The 22,767-nt window shown below is 35.9% G+C and overlaps 1 protein-coding gene across 4 annotated transcripts in view; it reads right to left on the bottom strand.

The window, feature by feature from the left end:
* Positions 1–22,767, bottom strand: part of NEBL (nebulette) — a 245,696-nt gene that overhangs the window by 26,704 nt on the left and 196,225 nt on the right. The window contains exons 12-23 of one of the 4 annotated variants that reach the window (XM_059489448.1): positions 21,387–21,497; positions 19,444–19,554; positions 18,653–18,763; positions 17,657–17,761; positions 14,446–14,538; positions 11,175–11,267; positions 10,668–10,759; positions 10,171–10,264; positions 7,856–7,960; positions 6,574–6,745; positions 2,471–2,563; positions 1,380–1,508 (exon numbers count right to left, since the gene is read on the bottom strand). In XM_059489448.1, coding sequence (XP_059345431.1) covers positions 1,380–1,508; positions 2,471–2,563; positions 6,574–6,745; positions 7,856–7,960; positions 10,171–10,264; positions 10,668–10,759; positions 11,175–11,267; positions 14,446–14,538; positions 17,657–17,761; positions 18,653–18,763; positions 19,444–19,554; positions 21,387–21,497 — 1,309 coding nt within the window. The remainder of the gene's footprint in view (positions 1–1,379; positions 1,509–2,470; positions 2,564–6,573; positions 6,746–7,855; positions 7,961–10,170; positions 10,265–10,667; positions 10,760–11,174; positions 11,268–14,445; positions 14,539–17,656; positions 17,762–18,652; positions 18,764–19,443; positions 19,555–21,386; positions 21,498–22,767) is intronic. The other 3 variants (XM_059489453.1, XM_059489460.1, XM_059489464.1) reach the window with 3 other exon arrangements.

Genomic DNA, 22,767 nt, shown 5'->3' with positions numbered 1-22,767 from the left:
TCGAATCAAGCTGACAAAGCAATGTTGAAATGGTTTGGAATACTTCCAAAGAAAAGATCAGAACAGCTATAGACAAACAATGTGCACTGGACTGTGAAAGCCACTTTGCACAATCACAGGGAGAGAAAAAAAAACATAAATGTGTATTATTGTTATCATCTATTAAAAGAGTTGAGAATATAGTTAAAATACCAAACATGATAGTCAGATACGATAAAAGGCAGTACATTTCTGTCAAATATGTGTATTTCTTTCTTTGTTCAGAGTTAGCACAGCAGTCTGAACACCTTCTCCCTCACCCATTCTTAATCAGAGCTTCTTGTATGTATTTACACAGCACTCATAAAAAGGTAGACTCCATAAGTACCAACCAACACAGTAATATATTACTCCAGTGAATGGGAGAACATAAACAGGTGCAGCCTACAATTAAGATGCCTTAAAATCTTCCAAAAGCCTGGGTAATTTAATGTTGTGTAAGCAACTAATTGGTTTCTTACAAGAAAAAAAAAAAAAAAAGGCAACCCTTTGAATAACCTTTCCAAAGTATCATTTTTTCACAACTGAGAAGCAGAAATCATTACTTTTGAAAAACATCTACTTAGAATGCAATGATTCAGAATATTTTCACTTCATCAGTCAAGTCTAGTACATACTGTAACACCACTAGGATGACTAGACCCTATGCATAATTTTCCTAAATTTTCTTCTAATCAACAGCATCAAACAAGTACACAATGTGGGTTTGTACCTGAGAATGCAGGTTTGTCAAAGTATTCTAATATTAATCCTTGTTAAACCATAAGAGACTACATAAACTTCCCAGCTGTATGTTAGCCCTGGTTCTCAAGCCATGGTGAGCATGAGAAAATTTAGTTATGTGAGAAAGAGAGAACACAATAAAATTCCTTGGCTTTTTTTAAAGATAAAAACAGAGAGCAACAAATAGTTAAATACAGTAAAAAGTACTTTAGTCACTAGAATACTATGATATACTTGATTTACCCAGTGAAAAGCCCAAGGTAAATGTGTTTTTTTCAGGTTAAAGGTGTATTTCATTCAGTTACATTGTGTCATTCAAGAGAAAAAACACAAACAGATTCATGTACATTTTGAAAAACACAACATTCTTTAAAGCACTGTAAATAGGAGTTAACAGGGCTTTGGAGCCAACAGCAAAACCGTGAAAGAGAATTCACAATATAATGATATGGCACACAGAAACTGTGCAGTCTTGCTTTGCTTTCTCTGTCAATCAGGCAATAGTTTACAAAACTTCTACTTGTGACTACACAAGGATAAGGAGTTCATGCAGGCCTGTGAAGTCTCAACACACTGCAACGGTGCTGTTAGTGAAAAAAGGTGGGAATAGAGGGTACCTCCTTCATCAGATGGCCTTGTTACCTCACTGCAGTAAGAAAAGGTAGGGTTCGTGTCAGAGCCATCTGACTTATAATCTCCCAGACTGGTAGAATGTAAATACTGCTTACTGTAACGGCTTGCTCTTTCTACAAAGGTAGAAAGAAATAAAGAATATCACAGCAAATAGATGATGGAAGTTCAAAGACAAGCAACAAGATAAACCCCACCAGTGCTAACATTGCTATTTATACCCCGATGGCATTAAAATTAGAGAAAAGTAAATTCTTTGCAGTTTTGTTTCCATTTTGAGCATCATTAGTTCCAAAGCTTGCTTCAAAATCTAATGCAACTAAGCTTGTTCCTTGCTGTAAAAGAATAACAGAAATGGAAGGTGGTATTGAGATACCAGAAAGGGAAGGGATAAAGAATACAAAATTTTTCAGTGGAAAATCAAATTATTCCTTTATCCCAGCATGCATTCAAGTGCATGTGGAAATACAGCTCTATGTTGCTCCAAAGAATATTTAAAGAACCAAAGTAGCAAAGGAAATGCATGTGAAAAATTACACGTTCAAAATGAACACTCCTATGCAGGAAAAAAATCAATGAAATTGTAAAACCAAAACCCACTCCCTGTTATTACATTACTTTCTCTCCTTTTCCATGTATCCTAAAATTATTAACATCTTGGACTTCAAAAAATAGAACAAAGCATAATGTCATGTGCCATATAGGCAAAATGTGCATGGAAAATAAATCAATTTTGTAAATAGGTCACTTTCTAGAACTCTGAAATTTTATAAGGTCCAACTATTTGAAAATTCTACTTATAGCAAACAAAGTAGGTCAATTCTTTTTAAATGGCTACTTGTAAGTGGCATGAATAACTTGTTAAGAGAAGATTTATTTCACTATTTCTTTTCTGCACATATGATTACAGCTGAAGTTCCTATAAAATACTGCTTTTAAACTACAACAGTTATAACTATATATACAAGTATGCTTATAAAACATGTGGCTGGCATATTGACCTGAAAATTTACAGTATCAACTTAGTTTCACAAACATGAAAAGCTGAACTGGGGAAAAGTCAGGATATAAGCAATACCAGAAAGCATATGCAGACTCCTAGACTGAATATTGTCCTCCAGAGGATCAATGTCGAAGATGGAGCCAGGATCTGTGCGCCAAACTTTAAGATCTTTTTCCAAAGCACAGAAAGTATAAGACAGACAAACAACAAAGGAAGTAAAAGCATGAAAGGAATGAGATTTAACAATCAATAATCAATTTCCTTCATCTAGAAATTAACCAAAATACCTAGCTATTCACCTGAAGAGATCAGAAAGCCCAATTTCCTGCTTAAAAGAACTTAGTGCATTAATTTTAAGCACTGACATTACTTTAAGGAGACTTTTGCTCCCAATTTTTTTACATTTTCTAAACATGACCATAGTGTGTCCTTAAGTCTAAATAAATGGGAATCAGTTAATTATCACATATTAGAGCTCTCTTCCAGTAGCAGAACCAAAATCATCAAAGCTATAAGATTATTTCCCCAGTTCACCAGCAGCACCCTTGTGTGTGGAGATGCTGCAGTGCACATCCCTATTGCTGACAGCTGGCAGTCCAGAGCTGACAGAGACACTACAGTCTCCTTTGCTTATAGCAGAGGTCATGTCAGCATAAGAAGAATCAGGGCCATAGCTCATCCAAAATAAATTTCTACTGATTGCTTAATTCATGTAAACTCAAAAGTATCTATCTTTCTTAATTAATATCAAAAAAATGAACTAAGATGACAAATTCAGCTGTAGAAATCTGCATTGTACACATCTACCATAGGATATAATTACGTCCACTCTTGAACTTAACAAGTAATTCCCTGTGCCAGTGTGTGCCCAGGTGGCCAAGAGGCCAATGGCATCCTGGCCTGGATCAGCACCAGAGCGGCCAGCAGGGCCAGGGCAGAGATCATCCCCCTGTTCTCAGCACTGGCAAGGCCACACCTCAAATCCTGGGTTCAGTTTTGTGTGCCTCAATTCAGGAAGGGCATTGACATGGTGGGGAGAGTCCAGGGAAGGGCAATGGAGCTGGGGAAGGGTCTGGAGCACAAATCTGATGAGGAGAGGCAGAGGTAGCTGGGGGTGTTTAGCCTGGAGAAAAGGAGGCTCAGGGTGACCTTGTCATTTTCTACAACTGACTGAAAGAGGTTGCAGTGATGTGGGAATAGGTCTCTCCTCCCATGTAACAAGTGATAGGATGTGAAAAAATGGTCCCAAGTGTGCCAGGGGAGGCTTATATATTGGATATTAGGAAAAGGTTCCTCACTGAAAGGGTTGTCAAGCACTAGAACAGGTTGCCCAGGGAAGTGGCTGAGTTACCATCCCTGGAGATATTTAAAAGGTGTGATGCTTGAGGACATGGTTTTGTGGTGGGCTTGACAGTCCTGGGTTAATGGTTGCATTTGATGGTCCTAATGGTCTTGACTAATCTAAACGATTCTACGATATCTGATATGTCTAAAATTAATAAATCTTTTAATTTCTTCAAACCAGTTTCAACTAAAACCTTGATGTAAAATATAATCAGTCAAAGCACAAATCTACCAGATCACACATTTTTACTATAGCTTCTTCTTGGGCAGCTCTGGCTTCAAGATTTACTCCATATACTGGAAGCAGGAAAAAAACTGTCCTCCCAGATTTGTTCTTTTCTGGTTTGAGAGATACCAAGCTAAGTAATGGGTTGTAGGTAAAGTAGGACTGTGAGGATCCCAAATATTACATGTTTCAAATGATTAATAGCCTAGATGCAATGGAAAGAACAGAGAGAGCTAGCAAAATAAATCCCATGGCTTTAGAATACATTCAATGTATTCACATTGCAGATTATCTACCACAACTCCCATAAGGTGAGGCGTAGTGCTAAGTCCTTCCTGCCAAGATAAATTAAAGCTCACTCAAAGTCTTTTGATAAACAATGTGTTATTTCTAATAGAGATAAATTATGCACCTACATAAAGCACTGACAGGCATGAGAAGGGGTAGGGGAATTGGTGAACACCCAACTTGTCCTATTTGATCATGCCTTGGCAAGTGAAAATATAAGTATGGCTTCATGGCAGCACCAGTGCAAGAGTCATTGATTTGTATTGATTTTATCCATCTCTATAGTCGGAAATAACATACATAGAATCAGAATCTTGGCAATATATAACACAAATCAGTTTTCATTCCATGGTAGCTTTTGCCAAGGTAAAATATCCTTATATTCATGTGAGAATTGTGGTTTCTCTTTAGTAACAGATCCAAAGCTCACCAACATCAATTTATCTTGATGGGTTTAGAATGGCTTAGTAGGGTTAAAACTAGTGTCTACTTGCCAGAACAGTGTCATTAATTTTAGTAACCAGGCATTTGAAAGAGTAGCTCTAGTTTCACCAATAATACATTAAAAATCAACCAGAGGGATTCTGACACAATTTTCCTAACTGGCTGAACAATTTACAGCTACAAATAATACTCACGAGAGTCCTAAGTACATTTTTCAGTTTGCAAATTTTTTTTTGAGTTGCCAAGGATATTTCACGATCAGGGAGCTCACTGCTTCTTTCTAAATAAGTAGATATTATAATTGCAATTTTATTCCAAAAAAGCTCTAGCTGAAGTAGCCATGGCCTTTTTCCTTTACATAGTTGTACAATTTTTGCTGTTTGGCAGGCATGGGAAATTAAGAATTTCTTTGTGTTTTGATACTGGAGTATTTTTAGATCATAAATAATTATATATATTTCAGTCCTTGCAGCTCACGAGTCTGTCTCAGGGATGTCCTTCATTCCAATCTGCTGGTCCTAGCAAGGCTTCAGCTGCTGAACATGGGATTGCACACATGGCTCTTACACAGGGCTACAGCACACATGCAATGCAGCAGAGAGCAGGAGGCTTGCAGCATACACTAAAGAGCAAATTGCAAACTGAATGTCACAGTGCAATTTCACAGAAGCCTTTTTCTTTTTCTTTGGCTGCACCACAACTATGAAAGTGAGTAGAGATGGAAGATCATCAGCACCTGCCCCAGGCAGAGCTCTCTGACACACTTTTAGGAAACCCCGTCTCATTTACTGTAGCTACAGACACATAAAGGATGGAAACAAAAAAGGAAAGAAATAAACTTTCTTATGTGGGGGAGACTTATTTGGAGACTTTAAGGAACTGACTGAGAAAGCATCTGCCAGGAATAATATAGTTAACCTTACTGTAGGCAGGAGGATGGCCTATGTGACCAACAAGTTAGTCCATTTCACCTGCAATTTCTCTGAGTTTTGAGATGCAAACTTAAAATCAGCCTCCCTGTTATCAGCATATATGAAGTATTTTAGAGTGCTATCTCAGTATGGCTTTTTTGTATGCAGATCCTCTGGGGATCATGTCTGAAAAGCACAGAAAAAGAGAAATGGGACACACAAAAAACAAAATGGAAATGAGAAGAAAAAAGGAAATGAGAAGAAAAAAAAATGAGAAGAAAAAAAAATATTACCGCTTCCTTTGCCGTAGCAGACTTGCTGAGTTTTCAGCAATTTCAAATATCCATTTCAATTTTTAAACAGAGCTCATTATGGTTATGCCACATAATACCTTTATGCAATACCTTGTCATATAAATCTAATCTGCATTCTACCCCTTGAACACCCATCCTTATCTTGGGCCATCTTTCAGAACATCACTTCTCAACACTGGTATTTGGCTTACCAGAGATCTAATGAGTTAATGATGAATTACAGCTTGAGATATTTTAAAAGCTGTGTGAAATTGTGAAACACAAGGTAAATAGATATATGCAGTTCTGAAGAAATTACTGACTGACAGGGAAATTTCAAACTGGCCTGCAAAATTTAAACATTGACAACTTGCAGAATCAGTTTAAATAATTTTTCTTTTGTGTAAAATTGTAAAACTTTGACCTACCTTTTAGAGTCAAAATTCAAATTTAAAGTAATAGTAAAAACTATCCATATATTTTTTTAAAGTTACAGATCAAATAACAATATATCTCCCATTCATTCCCATTATGACTTCTCTAGAAGCTGACACAGAACCTGCAGATCAACCATAAGTTTCATGGTGAGAAAAGAGAGAAAATGGAGAGCACAAACAGGGGCTTTCATCTTCCCCACCATGCCTTCAATAACAACAGTATTTAACAGCTTACCAACAATTATTCCAGGTCTTCTATCCATTTCAACAATATGTGGATGCACACCCTTGTATGCTGCATCACTCACAATTTGGGTGTTTTTTCGTACACGCTCTGTTATAGGATCATCTACCACGGGGGTGAAGCCTCTGCCCTTTGTCTTCTCAAAATCTTCATGATATTTTACCTAGGAAAACAAGGAGAATTAAGTTTTTCCCCAGGTTTTGTCAAAATGCAATTGACAGCAAATGGTTATTCTGTGCAAGAACACATATACATCTGGTTTATGAGGCACTCGTATACTTTGACTTTGCACCATAACAGAATTGTTATACACATGAGATAGGCTGGATGGCCAGCCAAGTATTTTCTATCACCTTAACTAGTTTTTATTATCAATTTCTCTTTTCCATTGATACTGAATTGGACATTAGCTTAAGCAGCAAAGCATCATCCTACTATCTCACAGGACACAAAACAGCCCTGCCCTCAGGAGGTCATCTGGTGCATTCCCTTCTTCTCTACAACAGGATAGCTGTCTACTGATGCAGACAAATACATCTGCCAGTAAAAATATTCCAGCAGTGGTAGTTCTAAAGAACTCAAGCATTTTCATTCACTGATAATTTTGACTACTTGCACAGTATCACACAAAATGTATATTTCACCCTTTTGTTTTATCATATGTCAACTGGCTTTAAAAATAGGTTTTTAGAAAGAACAAGAGTTATTCTGAACTGCTTACTTTAAAAGAAAATATTAGAAAAAAGGACATTAGAGTAGAAAGTGTTACAGCACCAAGTGTTGGAACAAAACCTCAGTATTAGTAAGAGTTATAAAGGTAGTACTGCTGATTATGCATATTTACATTATAAATAACTTAATCATCAATTCATTAAATTGACAAACATTCTCACACAAGCTGATGCACACAAAACAGCTCATTCCAAGAACCAAAGTCACGCAGAAACCAGGAACATGCACAGGCACAAGGTGAAGTGTGTCACCTAATCCAGTGAAATTGTGATGCTCAAATGATGTGTGTACATTTTTGAAGGAAAAAAACCAAAAGAACAGACATTTAACTGTTAGAAAACTGTTTATTAGTATTTCGAAAATGTTCATTACACTCCTATGCAGTTAGCAAACACTCCCTCTACAGGTGTAAGAAGAAAATATTCCTTCCATACCTGAGGAGAGGGTTTCATTAGTTACCTATATTAATGGAAGGCAAAATCCAGTGGAAGACAAGTGCCATTCCTTAGAAGGCTCTAGTCACAGGATGAAAGTACCCTACCATTGAGATGTTGTTTTGTGTTTCTTTGACATGTCTTAGCTCAGGTGTGTCTAGAAGCACACTACGTCTACCTTTCATCTGCCTCTGATCACTGCTGTACTTGACCTGCAAAACAGCAACAACAGCACAGGTGAATTTTCTTTGCTTACAGTAGGAAGGATGGTGAGAATCACACCATGCAACTGCACCTTTCCAAACCACAATGCTCAACAGTTCTCTTCTTTAACTCATGTGCCAATAAATTATTTCACAGTGAGGATACAGATGAACTTGTATACTGGTAAGGCCAAAAGGCACATTTATCCCATCAATCACTTACTCAAAATAACATATTTATTTAAAAGCTGAAATTTGTGACTGTTTGAATGACATAAGGTAAATCATTCATTTATCAACTGAAAAATAAGATAAATACTAAGGAAACACCACTGTGACTTAGAACATCCTTAATCCATGTTTGTGTGGTGATGATAAGCTAGCTACCTTCTTATTACCAAGACAGACACAGAGTCTGTGAGACTGGGATTACCTGAGAAATCCAGGGAATTCAATCCTTACAAGAGGATTAATCCTTTGGAAGGCTTATAACTCCCATTCAATAGCTAGTCTTCACTAGCAGCACAAAGCAACATGTCTGGGAGGAATCTGAATATTTTGTTTCCTAAACAAATGTTTGGGTTCTGGGTTTTGTGCATCAGTAAGTACTGAATCACTTACACCACATTTCTCCTGATTAGCTTATTTTGTGGCACTTTACAGACTAGTAAAGATAAGATGGCTAATTACCTGTTAAAGAAATGGTTAATTACCTGTTAAAGAAAAAAAAAATCCACCCAAAATCATAAAACAGGGAAAGTAGCTGATCCTACTTATTGGTTTGGGAGTGAGTACTCAGAGTTTTTTCTGTCTTGTTGAATTCTTCTACCAATGGCCTCTCTTAGCTCTACATTGCACCATGACCTGTGCACTGTGTTAGTTAATATTCTAGATTTACCTATATATTCACACTCCAAGTATTACTTGTTAAATGAGTCATGCAAACCTATTTCAACATGTGTTTGTGATGAGAAAAATCATGTATTGAAACTGTCTAACCCTCCTTAAGATTATATATTGGCTAAGAAAGCACATCCATGAAAATATATATCTTCATATCTGTGTTCCAGGAGAAACAAAAATATATGGTACTGCATATTCTTCAAAGCCTTAATTAAACAGTAAATTCTCTGAGAAAATATATTCAGCTACATATGCTTTTGAATATAAGGCATTTTCTGGACAGAATAATTACAGTCAACATAGGCTGATTTTTATCTTTCTCATTAACACAGAGGAGTTTTTATCCCTGTAAATCTTGAGACACAAAGTGAATGAGTCACTTGGAGAAACACATTTAATTTTCACAAATTAAAAAAAATTACTCAAAGACTAAAACTGTTGTGAGATTTTCCTCTTATTTTCAACTACACACCTCAAAAATAATTGACTTTGGTAAATATTCATGAGCATTTTAAGAACATGATTAAGATATATGCAGTTACAATGTCAGATTCCGTTCCTTTGTCCTTAGACGTATTCCCTGATAAATTCAACCTACTTTTCACTCCTACACTCAGTTCTCAAGTGTTCATTACTTGTAATTCTCTTCTGCCACAGTGATTCTGCATGAAACCTCTTCTATTTACCATCTGCAGTGACTTTGCCATGGATTTTGTTTCAGTGTCGAGGACAGACTGCAACATAACTGGTCTTATCCTTTACTCCATCGGGCTTTTTGCACTTCTTCCTTGTTCCTTAATAGAATTGTCTCATGCTTATTACACTGCTTTAGTAGCAATTACATTTTATTGCCATAAAAGCCAAGAAATAGTTTTTATCTTACTCTTTAGTATTTAGCCATGGGACCTATTTAGAACTACTCAGCTCTAACAGATGTGGTATGTCACAGAATGGAATGGACACTTCCATGTTTTGAATCACAAAAAAAAAAAAAGACATTTGCACTGAGGTTAAACTCTCATTTCCTTTTTTTTCTTTACTGCAAAGAATTACTGACCTCTGGTGACTCTCTCCTTGAAAAATATTGACACCAACACAACCACTTACTTTTTTTGCAAAAATAACCAGATAACCCTGAATATGTTTGTTGCACATATATGCAGTCCATGTCCTCAAAGAATAAAACCAATATCTCATCAGTGAATGATGTAGTTGGCTTTCTTTGACATAGCAAATGTAAAAGGAAGAGCATATCCATGTTTATATTTCTACAGCAACTGAAAAATCTGAATGACAAAAAGATTCAAACAACTTGCCGAGCTGATATTGTCTTGATTCTTCTTGACTCTCTCCATTTCAGGAGTGACACTCACAGCAGTAGCTTTGCCAGGCTGCTCTCTGTAGTGAATCTATTATTTAATAGAATAAAATATATATTCATACTATTTCAGGTATAGCAACATATCCTTGTTTTATATAAAAATGCATGACTTCAAAGGTCATGCAGGAAACAACAGAAAAACTCAAATTCATCTGAAGTTTATTACAATTTATAAATCTTGATTTTTGAAAGATAACCTTGAATTTTTTTAATGTATAAGCTGCTTATTAATGCATTTCTGTGGATATATACCCACGTATGCACACAATACCTGGCATTTACCAGACTGGTTATTGGCTCTACAGAGAAATAACTCATATTTGGAATGGGGTTAAGCCACATATAATGCAGTAAAGGCAAGCAGAGCATTTGAAAACTGAATTTAAGAAAGGTCCACTGTAAATACATATTTGTCAGGACAGAGAACTTCCCATGCTGACATTCTCTTGATTCCTCTTGACTCTTTCCATCTCAGGGGTGACACTCATGGGTGTAGCTTTGCAGAGCTGTTCTTTGTACTGAACCTAGCAAACATGTCAGAAGATATTAGAACAGAGATTTCCAAGTAACAGAAATACGTAAGTGTGCTAGACATCACTACAGAGCACACTGCATTTGGATGGAAAGTACCATTCCTTAATAATCAATCCCATCTTCCCACACAATACTTAGTACTCACCCTCTGGCAGTTCTATTTCAAACACAGACAATTGTTATTTCAACAGGAATACTTCACTCTCATTCTTATGAATCGAAGTGCAAGACTGAGGATTTATCATCATTATTATAATTATGACAATAAATTATTACCATTAATTGATTAAATTGGTCTTTTTGGACAAACAGAAAGTAGCAGAAACACCACAGACATATTCACCAAGACACAAGCACATTTAATACAGCAGAGAGAATTGCGCAAGAAATGAAAACGGGGCACACATTACTGATATTCTTCTGGTTTTCCTTAACTCTCCTTAGTTCAGGTGGATCAGAAATAGTTGTTGCACGCCGAATTTCCTCCTTGTATTTAATCTGCACAATAGATATTATAAAAATATTACCAATTTAAAGAAGAGAGAGATAGGCACTAACACCCATCTATCACTTTATACCCTTACACTTATCGCACTACTAGACCACATCTACTGACACCATTGGCCTGAAAAGCAACAGTTGTACTTAATTTCTAAAACAGTCTGCTAGGGTCTCTGATGTATCTTGTTTGATGCAATGCAGCAGAGATGCTTAAAACAATTCTAGTGTACTAAAACTCTTAGAGTGGGAATATACATCACATGGGATTGTGGCTATTTTCACCTTAACTGGGGTGCTGCATAGACTACTTGGAGATCAACAACACTTTGAAAATTACTTCTATTTACTTGCTATGGAGTCTACTAGTCCATTTCAGAAACCAAGCCTTTTATGTGTTCCTAAAAGGGTGGATGGCTTCCAAGTCTCATTGAATTTCTTTAAAAACACATGAGACACACAGGTGAGGATGTACTTGTCTGGACTGCTGAAGCCTTTGCAGGTGCTGTCAGATATTTACTGGTTTTTTCCTAACATCTAATTTTCAACTCTCTTCTCAAGACATGTTACTTCTGGAGAATGCCCAGTTTCATAGCACAGACAAAACAACTTGTTTTCCTCTAAGCTCATACTTGGAAGCTGCTTTGACTGAAATTTATAAACAAATAAAACCAAACCAGCCCAAAGTACAGACCAGGAATGGAAAATCACAGTCCAGACAGTTTAGGACTGGCAAAAACACTATAGCACTAGAAAAAGGGTCTTTTAATAGAGACTATTAGGTAAGTTTAAGAATTGGCAGTGGTACTCATCCTTAAAATGCTGCAAAATGTCTGTTACTTGAATTTTAATAAGACTCCAGCTTTGTGGTATTGACTGACATACCACAGGGGTTTCCTCACAGATTTCACACTAACAAAAACACAAATAGATTCTCCCAAAACACTTCTTCTTCACAGTGCTGTGTCCAACCCTGCCTGCCCCACAATATAAACAAGTTTTTAAAAAGTCTTCAGTTATTTGTAGCTTCTCCTCTGAATTCAGCTACAGCCCATGGGTCTGTGGCTTGCTTTGAAAGTTCTGAGAGATCTTGGTTTCTTCCAAACCAATCATCACAACAGGTGAGATAAGCTCAACCTCCTTGGCTGTCACCACCTTGGTATTTTAGGCTTTGAAAACACCATTTTTATGTTTTCCTCCTACATATGTAGCCTGAAAGATTCTGATCACTTTCAGAACATGATTCAATGGACTTTTTTGTGTGGTTGGTTGTACTGTAAGTGTTGTTTTGGTGCCCTGGTGTTTCTTTCAGTGCAAATTTGCTTCACATTCCACATACTAGTTTTGTTTAGCCCAGAAAATAGTTTTAAGGCTGTCCCAATTTCTCCCGGCTAAATTCAAAAATATGTGTAAAACATTTAAATCTAATGGATTCAGAATTGGTGTAATTTACCCTTCCTTTGGGACTCCTGTAAATTACACAATACAATTTCCCTTTTACTGCACAATATAATTTCCCTCTCACTGACATGTAATTTGAAACATTCTTGTACATTGCCTTTAAATTTGGCATGCTACACCTCTAATAAATATTATACAAGACTAAAGTAATTTCAAGTACACTCATGTAATAAAATACCTTTTGTAAAACATTAACTCTACACAAAGACTAGCAAGGTAAAGGCCATGCTATTTACATTGTACTACGACACCACTAATGCATTTTGTACTTCCCTTGGTAGGTTTTTCCTCAAATGTGTTTACTAGCATACTGATCAACCTTTCATTTTTCCCTCTTCACCACTATTTAGGATTTCTAAAACAGCAAGAACAGTGTACACTATTTTTCTATTTCACTTTGAAATGTATTGTGAGAAAGCATTAGAGTAAGACTTCTCCTTTCTGTGTGAAATAAATGTCTGTGGTAATTGGAAATTTTAAGCAAAATAACAACAAAAAAAAACTAAACAAAGGAACAAAAAAAAAAAAACCTCACCCTCAAATCAAGAAAATCAACAGCTTCCCAACCAGCAGGTTTCAATTGTTCAATATCCAACTATTTCAGGATTTAGGACACATGATAGCTTGCACTGTGACTCAAAATGACAAGATGAATAGCGATGGATATAGTAGGGAAAAAATTTAAGGAAAATAAGAGCTTTTCAAAATTTTTTGGAAATTGTCTACTGACCTTACTTTGGTGGGAAATTAGGTGTTTAACACTACGTAATAAACAATGAAATTCTAAGAGAATAAGTGTCCAGAGACCCTAATTCGTATTTTAACTAATACTTAAACACAACATAGTGTCATGTCTCTACATTATTTTTGGACTTTACTTTAAATAAAAAAATCTAATAATTATAAAAATCATGTCACAAACATAAAAACTACCCCAGAGGAGTCCCCACCAAATATAAAAAGGAAATGAACAACACATTTACAAGGGTTTTCTGCTTGGCAGTCACTTTCCAGGTTTTTTCCAAGTTTTGCCGCATATTTAGCAGAAGATGATGTATTATTTGAAGAAAACATTCATTTTGATATTTTATTTTAATCTGCCTATTAAAGTGCCAAAGACATTGGGCATCCTTAGATAAACAAAATCAATTCAGAACTAATTTCATCAGATACACAGATCAGCTTGTGCCCAGCACGTAAAGACCCAACTCTCCACCTTTTCGCACAGGTGAAATCTGGACATAGTTTTTCTCATCTTGAAGTACAAACTGTGTCAAGTCTTATGCAATACATAAGTCTCTAACAGAACATGACAGACTTTCTTTTTTGTCACATGGTATTTTTCTAACCTGTAAATACTGCTGCTGTTCAGTCTGTCATATGGGAAATGCGTCTCATATTTCTCACTCCTGCGAGTGAGAAGTTTTCCTATCAACAAACCTTGAACAAAACACTTTCCTCAAACGTTTAGTTAAAATATTTTCTTTTTTTTCTTAATTTTTCAATTTGAATCTCTACCTTTGGACACAGAAGTAGTACAGTAGAGGGGAGTTCTAGCTGTGCTAAAGTAGAGCTCTATATACAAAATCCAGTGGACAACTGTTTGAATGAGATGTGTGATACGAAAATGAAGAACATTTTAGTAAACAAAATGACAAAAAAAAAAATTCCTCCACCTTTTACTCACATAAGAATAATTTATGATAATAGCACTTACCGAACTAATATTCTGTTGATTTTTCTTTACTCTTTCAATCTCTGGAGTATCTTTTACAGCTGTGCCAGCTCCTACTTCCTTCTTATAAAACACCTTCATTTCCCCAAAAGAAAAGATAATTATGAGACTGTTAGCAATGCAAATGCTAGTTCTCATAAAAGGGCTGGGCAATTTTCCAAGTTCCAAATTGGTCTGACTATAAATCTTGCTAAGAAAGCAAATACTTTAATTTTTCATAAATAAGACTAATTGTCAATAACTATGATAACATTGTTTTCAGCTGTAACCCAGATAATATATTCTCATTCTTTAAACTGATCTCAGTCTTTTTAAGTATTTGGCATATTTAAATTTGGAAAAAATATTAGAATTTATATAATAATGTATAAAGTTTTACAAATGTAACTTTATGCTTGAGTAATTTCATTCATTTCAATGTTATTGAAGGTACATGCAGGATTTGATTTGGTTTCTTAGTCTTCAGATCTTAAAATACTGTGAGAAGTGAACAGACATTACTATTATTTTTAAGTTAACAAACTAGAAAATTGAGATATTCATGGAAAAATAACCATAACAAACCAGAGCTACAATCCAAGTCATGCAATTTTTGACTCCTAGATTCAAGCCAGAAAGCTGAGGACTATCTAAAACCAAAAGTCACTTCCTAAAAGATACACATGCTGTTTATAAAATTCTATTTCAATTGTTTCAGTAAAGGATAAACACAAAGCACATCAGTAGAATCAATCATTTGAAGTTACTGAAAGAGATAGTAAATAACTGCTCCACAAGTTCCAAGAATGGTTACAATTTAAATAACCATGGAGCACCAGTTCATGCTGCAAAACTCCCAAAGAAGTTTTACTGGATTTTCAGTATTTGGTGTCACAGCTGTTGCCACTCCAGTATTTCCAGGCCATTAATGTAAAAAACAAGTCTGATCCTGGAGTTAATAAAAATTAATCTTTATCATTTAGCATTTCTGCCTTTCTTATATCAGGATTTATTTAAAAGTTTTCCTATCAACAAACCCTGAACAATAAAAACATCATTCTTGATTAATTCCTCTGACTTCCTTGAAGTCCTCCATAGCCTGGGGTGAATACTACTGCCAAATATTCTAGAGAAGCGTCAATGTCTGCAACTAATATTTTAAATATTCAGAAAACCTTTAACAATCTAGAATTTTGTTTTACCATGTGATAACAGAGACAGGTTATGTGTAAGAACTTGAAAATTCTTCTGCATCATGTCAGTTAGAAAGATTTATATTGTGGACTGGACTCTCCTCTACCAAGGAAGGATTGGTAAAATATGTTGGAGACAGGAATTTTTCTATGAAAGAGATGACTGTGAAGTAAATATCCTTTTATAAATCATCTGCCAAATGAGCTAGTGAGCTAAAAGCAGCGACGATCTTATCTGCAGAGCTAGTTGTTATTTTTTGTCCCTTAAGGCAGAAAAATACTTGAGACAAAATCCAAATATCATGAGATTATTAGGGGTCATTGTATGTTTTATCTATTTGGGCTGCTTCCAGCTGTATCTTCACTCAGTAATAATTTGCCTTTATCATCTAAACTGCACAGAAGGATGAAAGATTAAAACAGAGAAAGAAGAAAAAAGGTAGTTCATTCACTGCTGTAAACTGCTTTCCTACAGTTGGAAGACCCAGTTCACAAAGAGGAACAGGAAAATCACAAAAGAAAGCAAATACAAATCACCTCAAAGACAAAACATTTTATTTCTTATGATCTAGAACACCAACAAAGAGGATCATTGTCAGCCTTGGCACTGAAAGCTCATTCTGGCCTCCAGGGCTGCAAAGGGTTCAGATGCATCAGAGCCTGGCCAAGGCTGAACTAAGTGGTGATACCTATCATTAATTAACATAGGCTGAACTACCTACCTTTAATTAACCGAGCCTGGTACCTCAGTGTTAGTGAGGCCACACTGCCAGAGCCACTGCTCTACTTGGGGACCTCATCAAAAGCTATCAAAGGCTGGAGCAGGGAGGAAAGCAGATCACAGGGGCTGGCTTGGATGCCTCTGTTCCAGGGAGTTTCAGCCTGACAGGACACCAGTGACTGAGAAATGGGGATAACCACATCACACTATGCTGCAGGGCACCATTCCAGGAGCCAACAGGTGACAGGAAGCAAAACTGGGCCAGTGGGCCTGTCAAGAGCTCCTTCTAGAAAGATGCAGCTTTCAGCTGTCCTCATCCAAAGGAAGAAAAAGGGCAGGTGATGGCTGGAGATGATCACAGCCTGGAGCAGGCTCAGAGAGGAATCTCCTCTGCTCTCCCCACAGGCTCTTACTCCCCTGCAGAATCCTCAGCTGCTCATGGGAGCTGCAGGCAAACACCTCTGGGAGAAACTGAGTTTACTCAGTTATTTCTGAGAGCTGGGGAAGCTGAGGATATCTCTAAGTTAAGGAACAAGTGTGTCAGATAATACTAAAAATATTTAAGTATCTTATATTCCTTTCTCTCAAATCATTGGCTTTATTAGTACTACTTAGTCTGCCATAAAAACCAGCCACTGACTGGCCTTTTGTTCTGGAGGCCTGATTTACTCCTCTTCTCTGTTATATTACAAGCAAAGGCAGAATTACAAACAGCAGCATTAATGAGCCCAAAAGGGAAGTGAAATTTAATACATCCCAAAATGGGCAATTTCACAAATCTAAGCTCATAATTTATATTTAGGGATAAGCTGAAACTTAAATCTAACATAAAATTTAAAAATATACCCAGTTTAATACAAAATCTGTTTTGTTTTTTTTTTTAATTTGATCTGTTCTAATTTTATACCCCAATCTTGATGCTCAGTACATGTGATAGGAAACAGATGAAAAATCTTATATGTGTAGTAAGAAGCCTAAGATCTTTTTTCCCTTTTTAAATAAAGTACTCCCTGGGGCTTGATGGAAAAAGAAAAAAAGATTTTCATTTAAAAATAACTGTGGCTTGGCAAGGTGGTATAAGTGATTTAGAAATTCAAAATAACAGTGTTGCACCTAGAAAAGTTGGATATTATTTTTACTGAAAGAAGCGAATGATACAGTTTTGCCAGGAAAATTATGGAAATGGTTCAAGGGACACCTACTCATAAGTTCCCTATTTTGCTCGGTGGCACAAGAGAGCCTATTGAAACTAAAAAATATCTGAAAAGTTACAAGCAAAGAGAGAAGCACTATTACTCACTGAACTGATGTTTTTCTGAGTACTTCTTATCCTCTCCATCTCAGGAGTGTCTGGGACAGCAGAATAGTTACAGAGCATCTTCTCTGCTTCATCTTTGTACATTTTCTGGAAAAATAATTTTTACATGTCTATGGTTTTTGGGCTCAAGATATCCAAACTGCACAAAAGATGCTTATTGCTGATAAGTCTCCTCATCTCTGTCCAGTATTTACTTAAACCTGTCTTCTCCATGATACTGTTACCACTGTCTGCCCCCACACTAAAATATATATAATATACCCATATATAATAGATCCTCATCCATAACATACCTTCATACATAATGTATCCTCATACATCTTCCCCTCACTGTCAGGATATTTGTAATGTAATGTTAAGTAATTTGGTAATGTGAAAAGAACTACAGGCAGATGTAAATAATTAAATTCTATTTGCATGGTATAACAGGCCTAAATACAAATAAGAATCAGGCAGTTAAGACATTTCACTTCATGTAAATTAATTTAGTATGGCTATGAAAACCTCTACAGAGCTAGAGAAGAAGTATTTTGAGCAGAGTTTTTCAAGCAGTCATTGTTACACAGAATTAAAACATTTGGCTTTTGACTATGTCGACCTGGCTTGGTACTTCTGAAGCTTTTTTGAGCCACTGTACTTCTGAAATATATGGACCAACTTGCATCCCTTTTCCTATAATTTCAATCCCCAGACCCTTTTTAAAGGATAAAAAATTATCCTATCCTTTCTGAAGAAAAAAATGAAGGGGAAAACCACATAACTAATGCTACAACTGTCTGTACATGCTGTCTTCAAAGCTATTCTCATAGTACTGGTCACACTATAAAAATTAATTCTTAAATTTATTCAATTTAATATTTTTATTTTGCATTGCTTGCTTTTTTTTGGCTTAAGAATGTTCAAGAGGATTTTATGGTTTTAACATCTCATTGTATTTTGCTTTCAAAGTAATTTTAAAGCAATTAATTCTGTACTCACCTGGCTGAAAATTTCAGAAGCTTTTTTGGCTCGTTGAATATCAAGGGTATCAGCACCCACTTCCATTCCCTTTCCTTTAATTTCATTCTCCAAGTCTTTCTTGTATTCTTTCTGAAAAGAATAGCATTGGAAACATTCACAGCTGACAGACAAATTCTTAATTTTTTTTCCCAATTTTAATCTGTTCAATTTCACTGACCAGCATTCATAAACCACCAAATAACTGATGATTCAACAGTACTAGTTTTGTAGAACCTACCCATGCAATGCCTGCACTGTAGTTGCTGATGGGTTAAAAAACTCTTTTAACAGGCTGCTCACTTCAAGTATAATGTAGCCTGCCACATCTACCTGTCTCTGCAGTTTTTTGGCAGCCACAGTCAGACTCATGTGAGGATTTCTCCATCTGCTGAGCTTTGCAAGACTGAGGTCATAACACTTTAGCATCCCTCTAACTCTGTTTATCATTTGGCCCCACCTAAATAAGCAGCTATTTAGACCTAGGAGCAGCAGGGCCCACAGTGACCAAGCACACCCATGCCAGGCCAGGCTCACGAGGAACGAGCACAACCTGCAAAAGGTGATAGGAAGATCTAAGGTCTGGGAAGTCTTAACTTTCCCCCCTTACACTGATTATGCAACTGTTCAACTCTTTGCAGCTCAATGGATTAGCTAGTTAGAGAAATCTGTGTTTTCAGGACTGCCTAGATTGGCCACCACCTGGAATTCTCAGCCACAATGATTTGCTGCACTCTGTCAAATGGAAAGCTCGCCCCAGGAGCGGTACTGACCATGCTTGCAATTTCAGAAGCTTTCTTGGCTCGTCTTATCTCAGGTGTATCTGGACCAACATCCATGCCTTTCCCTTTAATTTCAGTTTCCAAGTCTTTCTTGTATTGCCTCTGTGAAGATAGAATTTATATATGATAGCCACAAAATTCAGAGAGTTACAAGTAGATTTTTTTCCACAAGATACTCAAATTTAGGATTTAGAGTCAATCAAAACTTGCAAGACTCACAGTTCTCATGACTGTTGGTGAGCTGTTGTCAGAAAAAACACATAAACTACAGGAGGAAAACTTTTAGAAGATTTTCAATGAATGTACAAATCTCTATCAATGAATTTTTAATGTGGCAGAGGGTGGGAGGAAATCAGCCCAAGTAGCTTGCTACAGTTTTCCTCTAAAGTAAAGGGGAAGTTTAGCTCTGCAGAACATGGTGTAATAAGTCTGTCCTTGGTGCCAGTCTAATTGAAACACATTTTACTTTTAAGAAAATATATTATTTATGAAAAGACTACATGTTAGAAATTTAATATCATACAGAACTGCTTCCAGTGAACTTCCAGATCAGGAAGTTGTAATTTATTAATTTAATAGGTCCTTCCTGAACCATAGCCATTAGGCAAGTGGCAGTCCTCATCCATGATTGCTGCTTTTTCCTCACAACATAAATTATAAATAACCAATAACCTGAAAACAAAATTAATATTTCATCTTCAGCTTATCCAAGCAATTATATGCTCCTTGTTAATCAGCAAATTATATTAAAAAGTAATAAGGAAATATTGTATACAATACTTGTAGATTTTTTTTTATTAAAAAAATTCTCAGCCAGTGCTATTTCTACTTTCAGTGCTGTAGTAATAATATTATTTTTCTATTCTAGGTCATATCTGCCTGTGGAAAATTCTTCTTTTTCAAAGTAAATACATATAATACATATAATTTTTAAATGCCTCTTACTTTTCTGTTTATTAGTTTTAGCTTGTACATGAGTTAGAAAAAAACAAATATGTGTTTGTACTCAATACAGTGGTTTGATCACGTACAAGAACATGAGCAAAAAGACTTTCAGTCTTCTATCTCTGTCCACTGATATGGAAATAAATGTGATAAAACAGCCCTCTACTTCACAAAGTTTTTTTGCAAGAATTGTAAATTAACCTGTAAGAATACATCATCCCTCAATTCCTCTCTGCTAAAGGTAGGATGGCAGATGTTTCCTCTAAGCTTCATATTGCATATAAAACCAAGGAACAGTTAATCCCAGGAGTTACAGCTGTATATTCCTGCACTTCTTCACAGTGGTCAAATTGGCCCTATCCATGGCATTCCCTCTGTTTTTTATGGATATGTGTGTGTGTACATGTGTGTGTGTGTGTGTGTGTGTGTGTGTGTGTGTGTGTGTGTGTATATAAATATAAATATATATATATATATGTATATAAATATAAAATATATATATATGTATATAAATATAAAAATATCCTTTCTGTGTACATGTGTACCTGAATAAACATATATATGTTATACTATAAATAAATTAAAAAATTATATATATATATACATATAATTCTGAAATTATTCTCCCCAGGCATAACATGCTTTGCCTTCCTTCTTCCCTCCCCACAACCTCCCCTTGGATGTCTGGAAGACCACCCAAACTCATGCACTGGGAAAGCCTCAGCAGAGCCCAGCTCCAAATGCTGGATCTACTGACCCCATTAACAATCTCCAACGACCTTTTACTTGCCTGAAAATCTGAATTATCTGTCCTGTGTAGTTTTTCATCCAGAGCTTTACTATATTTTTCAAGCAAAACAGAAATAGCCTTAGTTTCAATACTTACGTATTTCATTGCAGATTGTGTTAAAAAAAAAAAAAGTAATCTTTTGAGTTTTACACAAAGTGAACCTCCTGTGATATTAATAACCTTGACTAGGATAACATACCTCATTTAGTATCTGAGCTGCATTTTTCACTCTAATCAAATCTGGTGTATCTTCAAACACAGTCATTCCTTTCCCTTTCATCCCTTCTTCCAAATCTTTTCGATACTCTTTCTAAGGATTAAAAAGAGAGAGAGAGAGAGAGAGATTTCACCACTTCTTATTTTGTGTGAGATCTTGAAAAGAAATGCCACTTATTAAACATCTGAAGAGTCTCTTTGAAATTTCTATGAAATATGAATCAGCTGAAGTAAAGATTTCAGACTTAAAATAGAATTGGAAATTGTGAAATGAAAAGGAACAATGTTAAAAAAGTAAAAAGATTTCAATGTCGTCATCTAATTTTTTTTGTGCTCTTGAAAACCAGCTGTGTCCTATACAGCACTAGCACGCTGTTTAGGGGCCCTGTCTGTCTCTGGACAGATATTTTCACTGCAGCAGCAATTTTCTTCTGCAGACCAGCCGTGCTGCAGTTTTTACCTCAGTTCCATCAATGGCATCCCAATCAGGATGGATTCCCTAAACACTAGGGACCTGTGTTTTCCCTAGTACTAGGACCTGTTAAAACAACCCCTTGATATATTAAAATGTAGAAGCAATATTCCTACCATATCACCCCTGCGCTGGTATGATCCATCAACATTCAGCAACTGCAGCCTCCAGAGTACTCAAATATTCAGTATGAAATTCAAAGCACACTAGAACCTGCCCACAGACATTTGGTTCTTTTTGCTCTTTCCAGCTCCTAGAGAGCTGATGTAAGCCTATTGAAGTTCAAGATCTTTACGTTTTGTAAGGATTTTTAATTGCTTTTCACATCTCCAGATAAGGGTTAGGCTTTCTTGGGCAAAGAAATTAGAAGAACATTGCACAAAATATTTATCAGAATTATTTACATAGACATGAATTAATATTTCTAATTACATATTAAGTTTCATAAGCAGCAGTGAGCACCTTGATCTCCCTATAAGCTCTTTATTTAAACAAAAGGAAACTAGATATTTTTAAAGATGCTTCTCTTGATCATCAGAACCATGTCCCACAACAAGCAGGAAAACATTTCTTCTAATTTAGAATTATTTAACTCTGAACTATTTAATTCAGTTATCTCTTCTGAAGGAGTTGTAAATGTGGTCTCAGAGAAGAAAGTTTGTATTGTTATAAAATGTGAAATATTTGCACTATTCTCTACAGTGGGAAGTCAACAGAATAAGCTGGAACACAGCTGACATTTGGGTAAAAAAAAAAAGTGATGAAACAATTAATTAATTTTTAACTCCAGTTTTTTCTTGTTTCATGCAGTATCTATTCAAAGTTGATTATGAACCATTATGGAAAAACACTGACCTACATCCTTGACTACAAAGAAATACACAATTTTTCT

This window comes from Ammospiza nelsoni, chromosome 1 (assembly GCF_027579445.1).
Source record: "Ammospiza nelsoni isolate bAmmNel1 chromosome 1, bAmmNel1.pri, whole genome shotgun sequence".
NCBI lineage: Eukaryota > Metazoa > Chordata > Aves > Passeriformes > Passerellidae > Ammospiza > Ammospiza nelsoni.
This window is presented reverse-complemented; position numbering and strand designations above follow the sequence as displayed.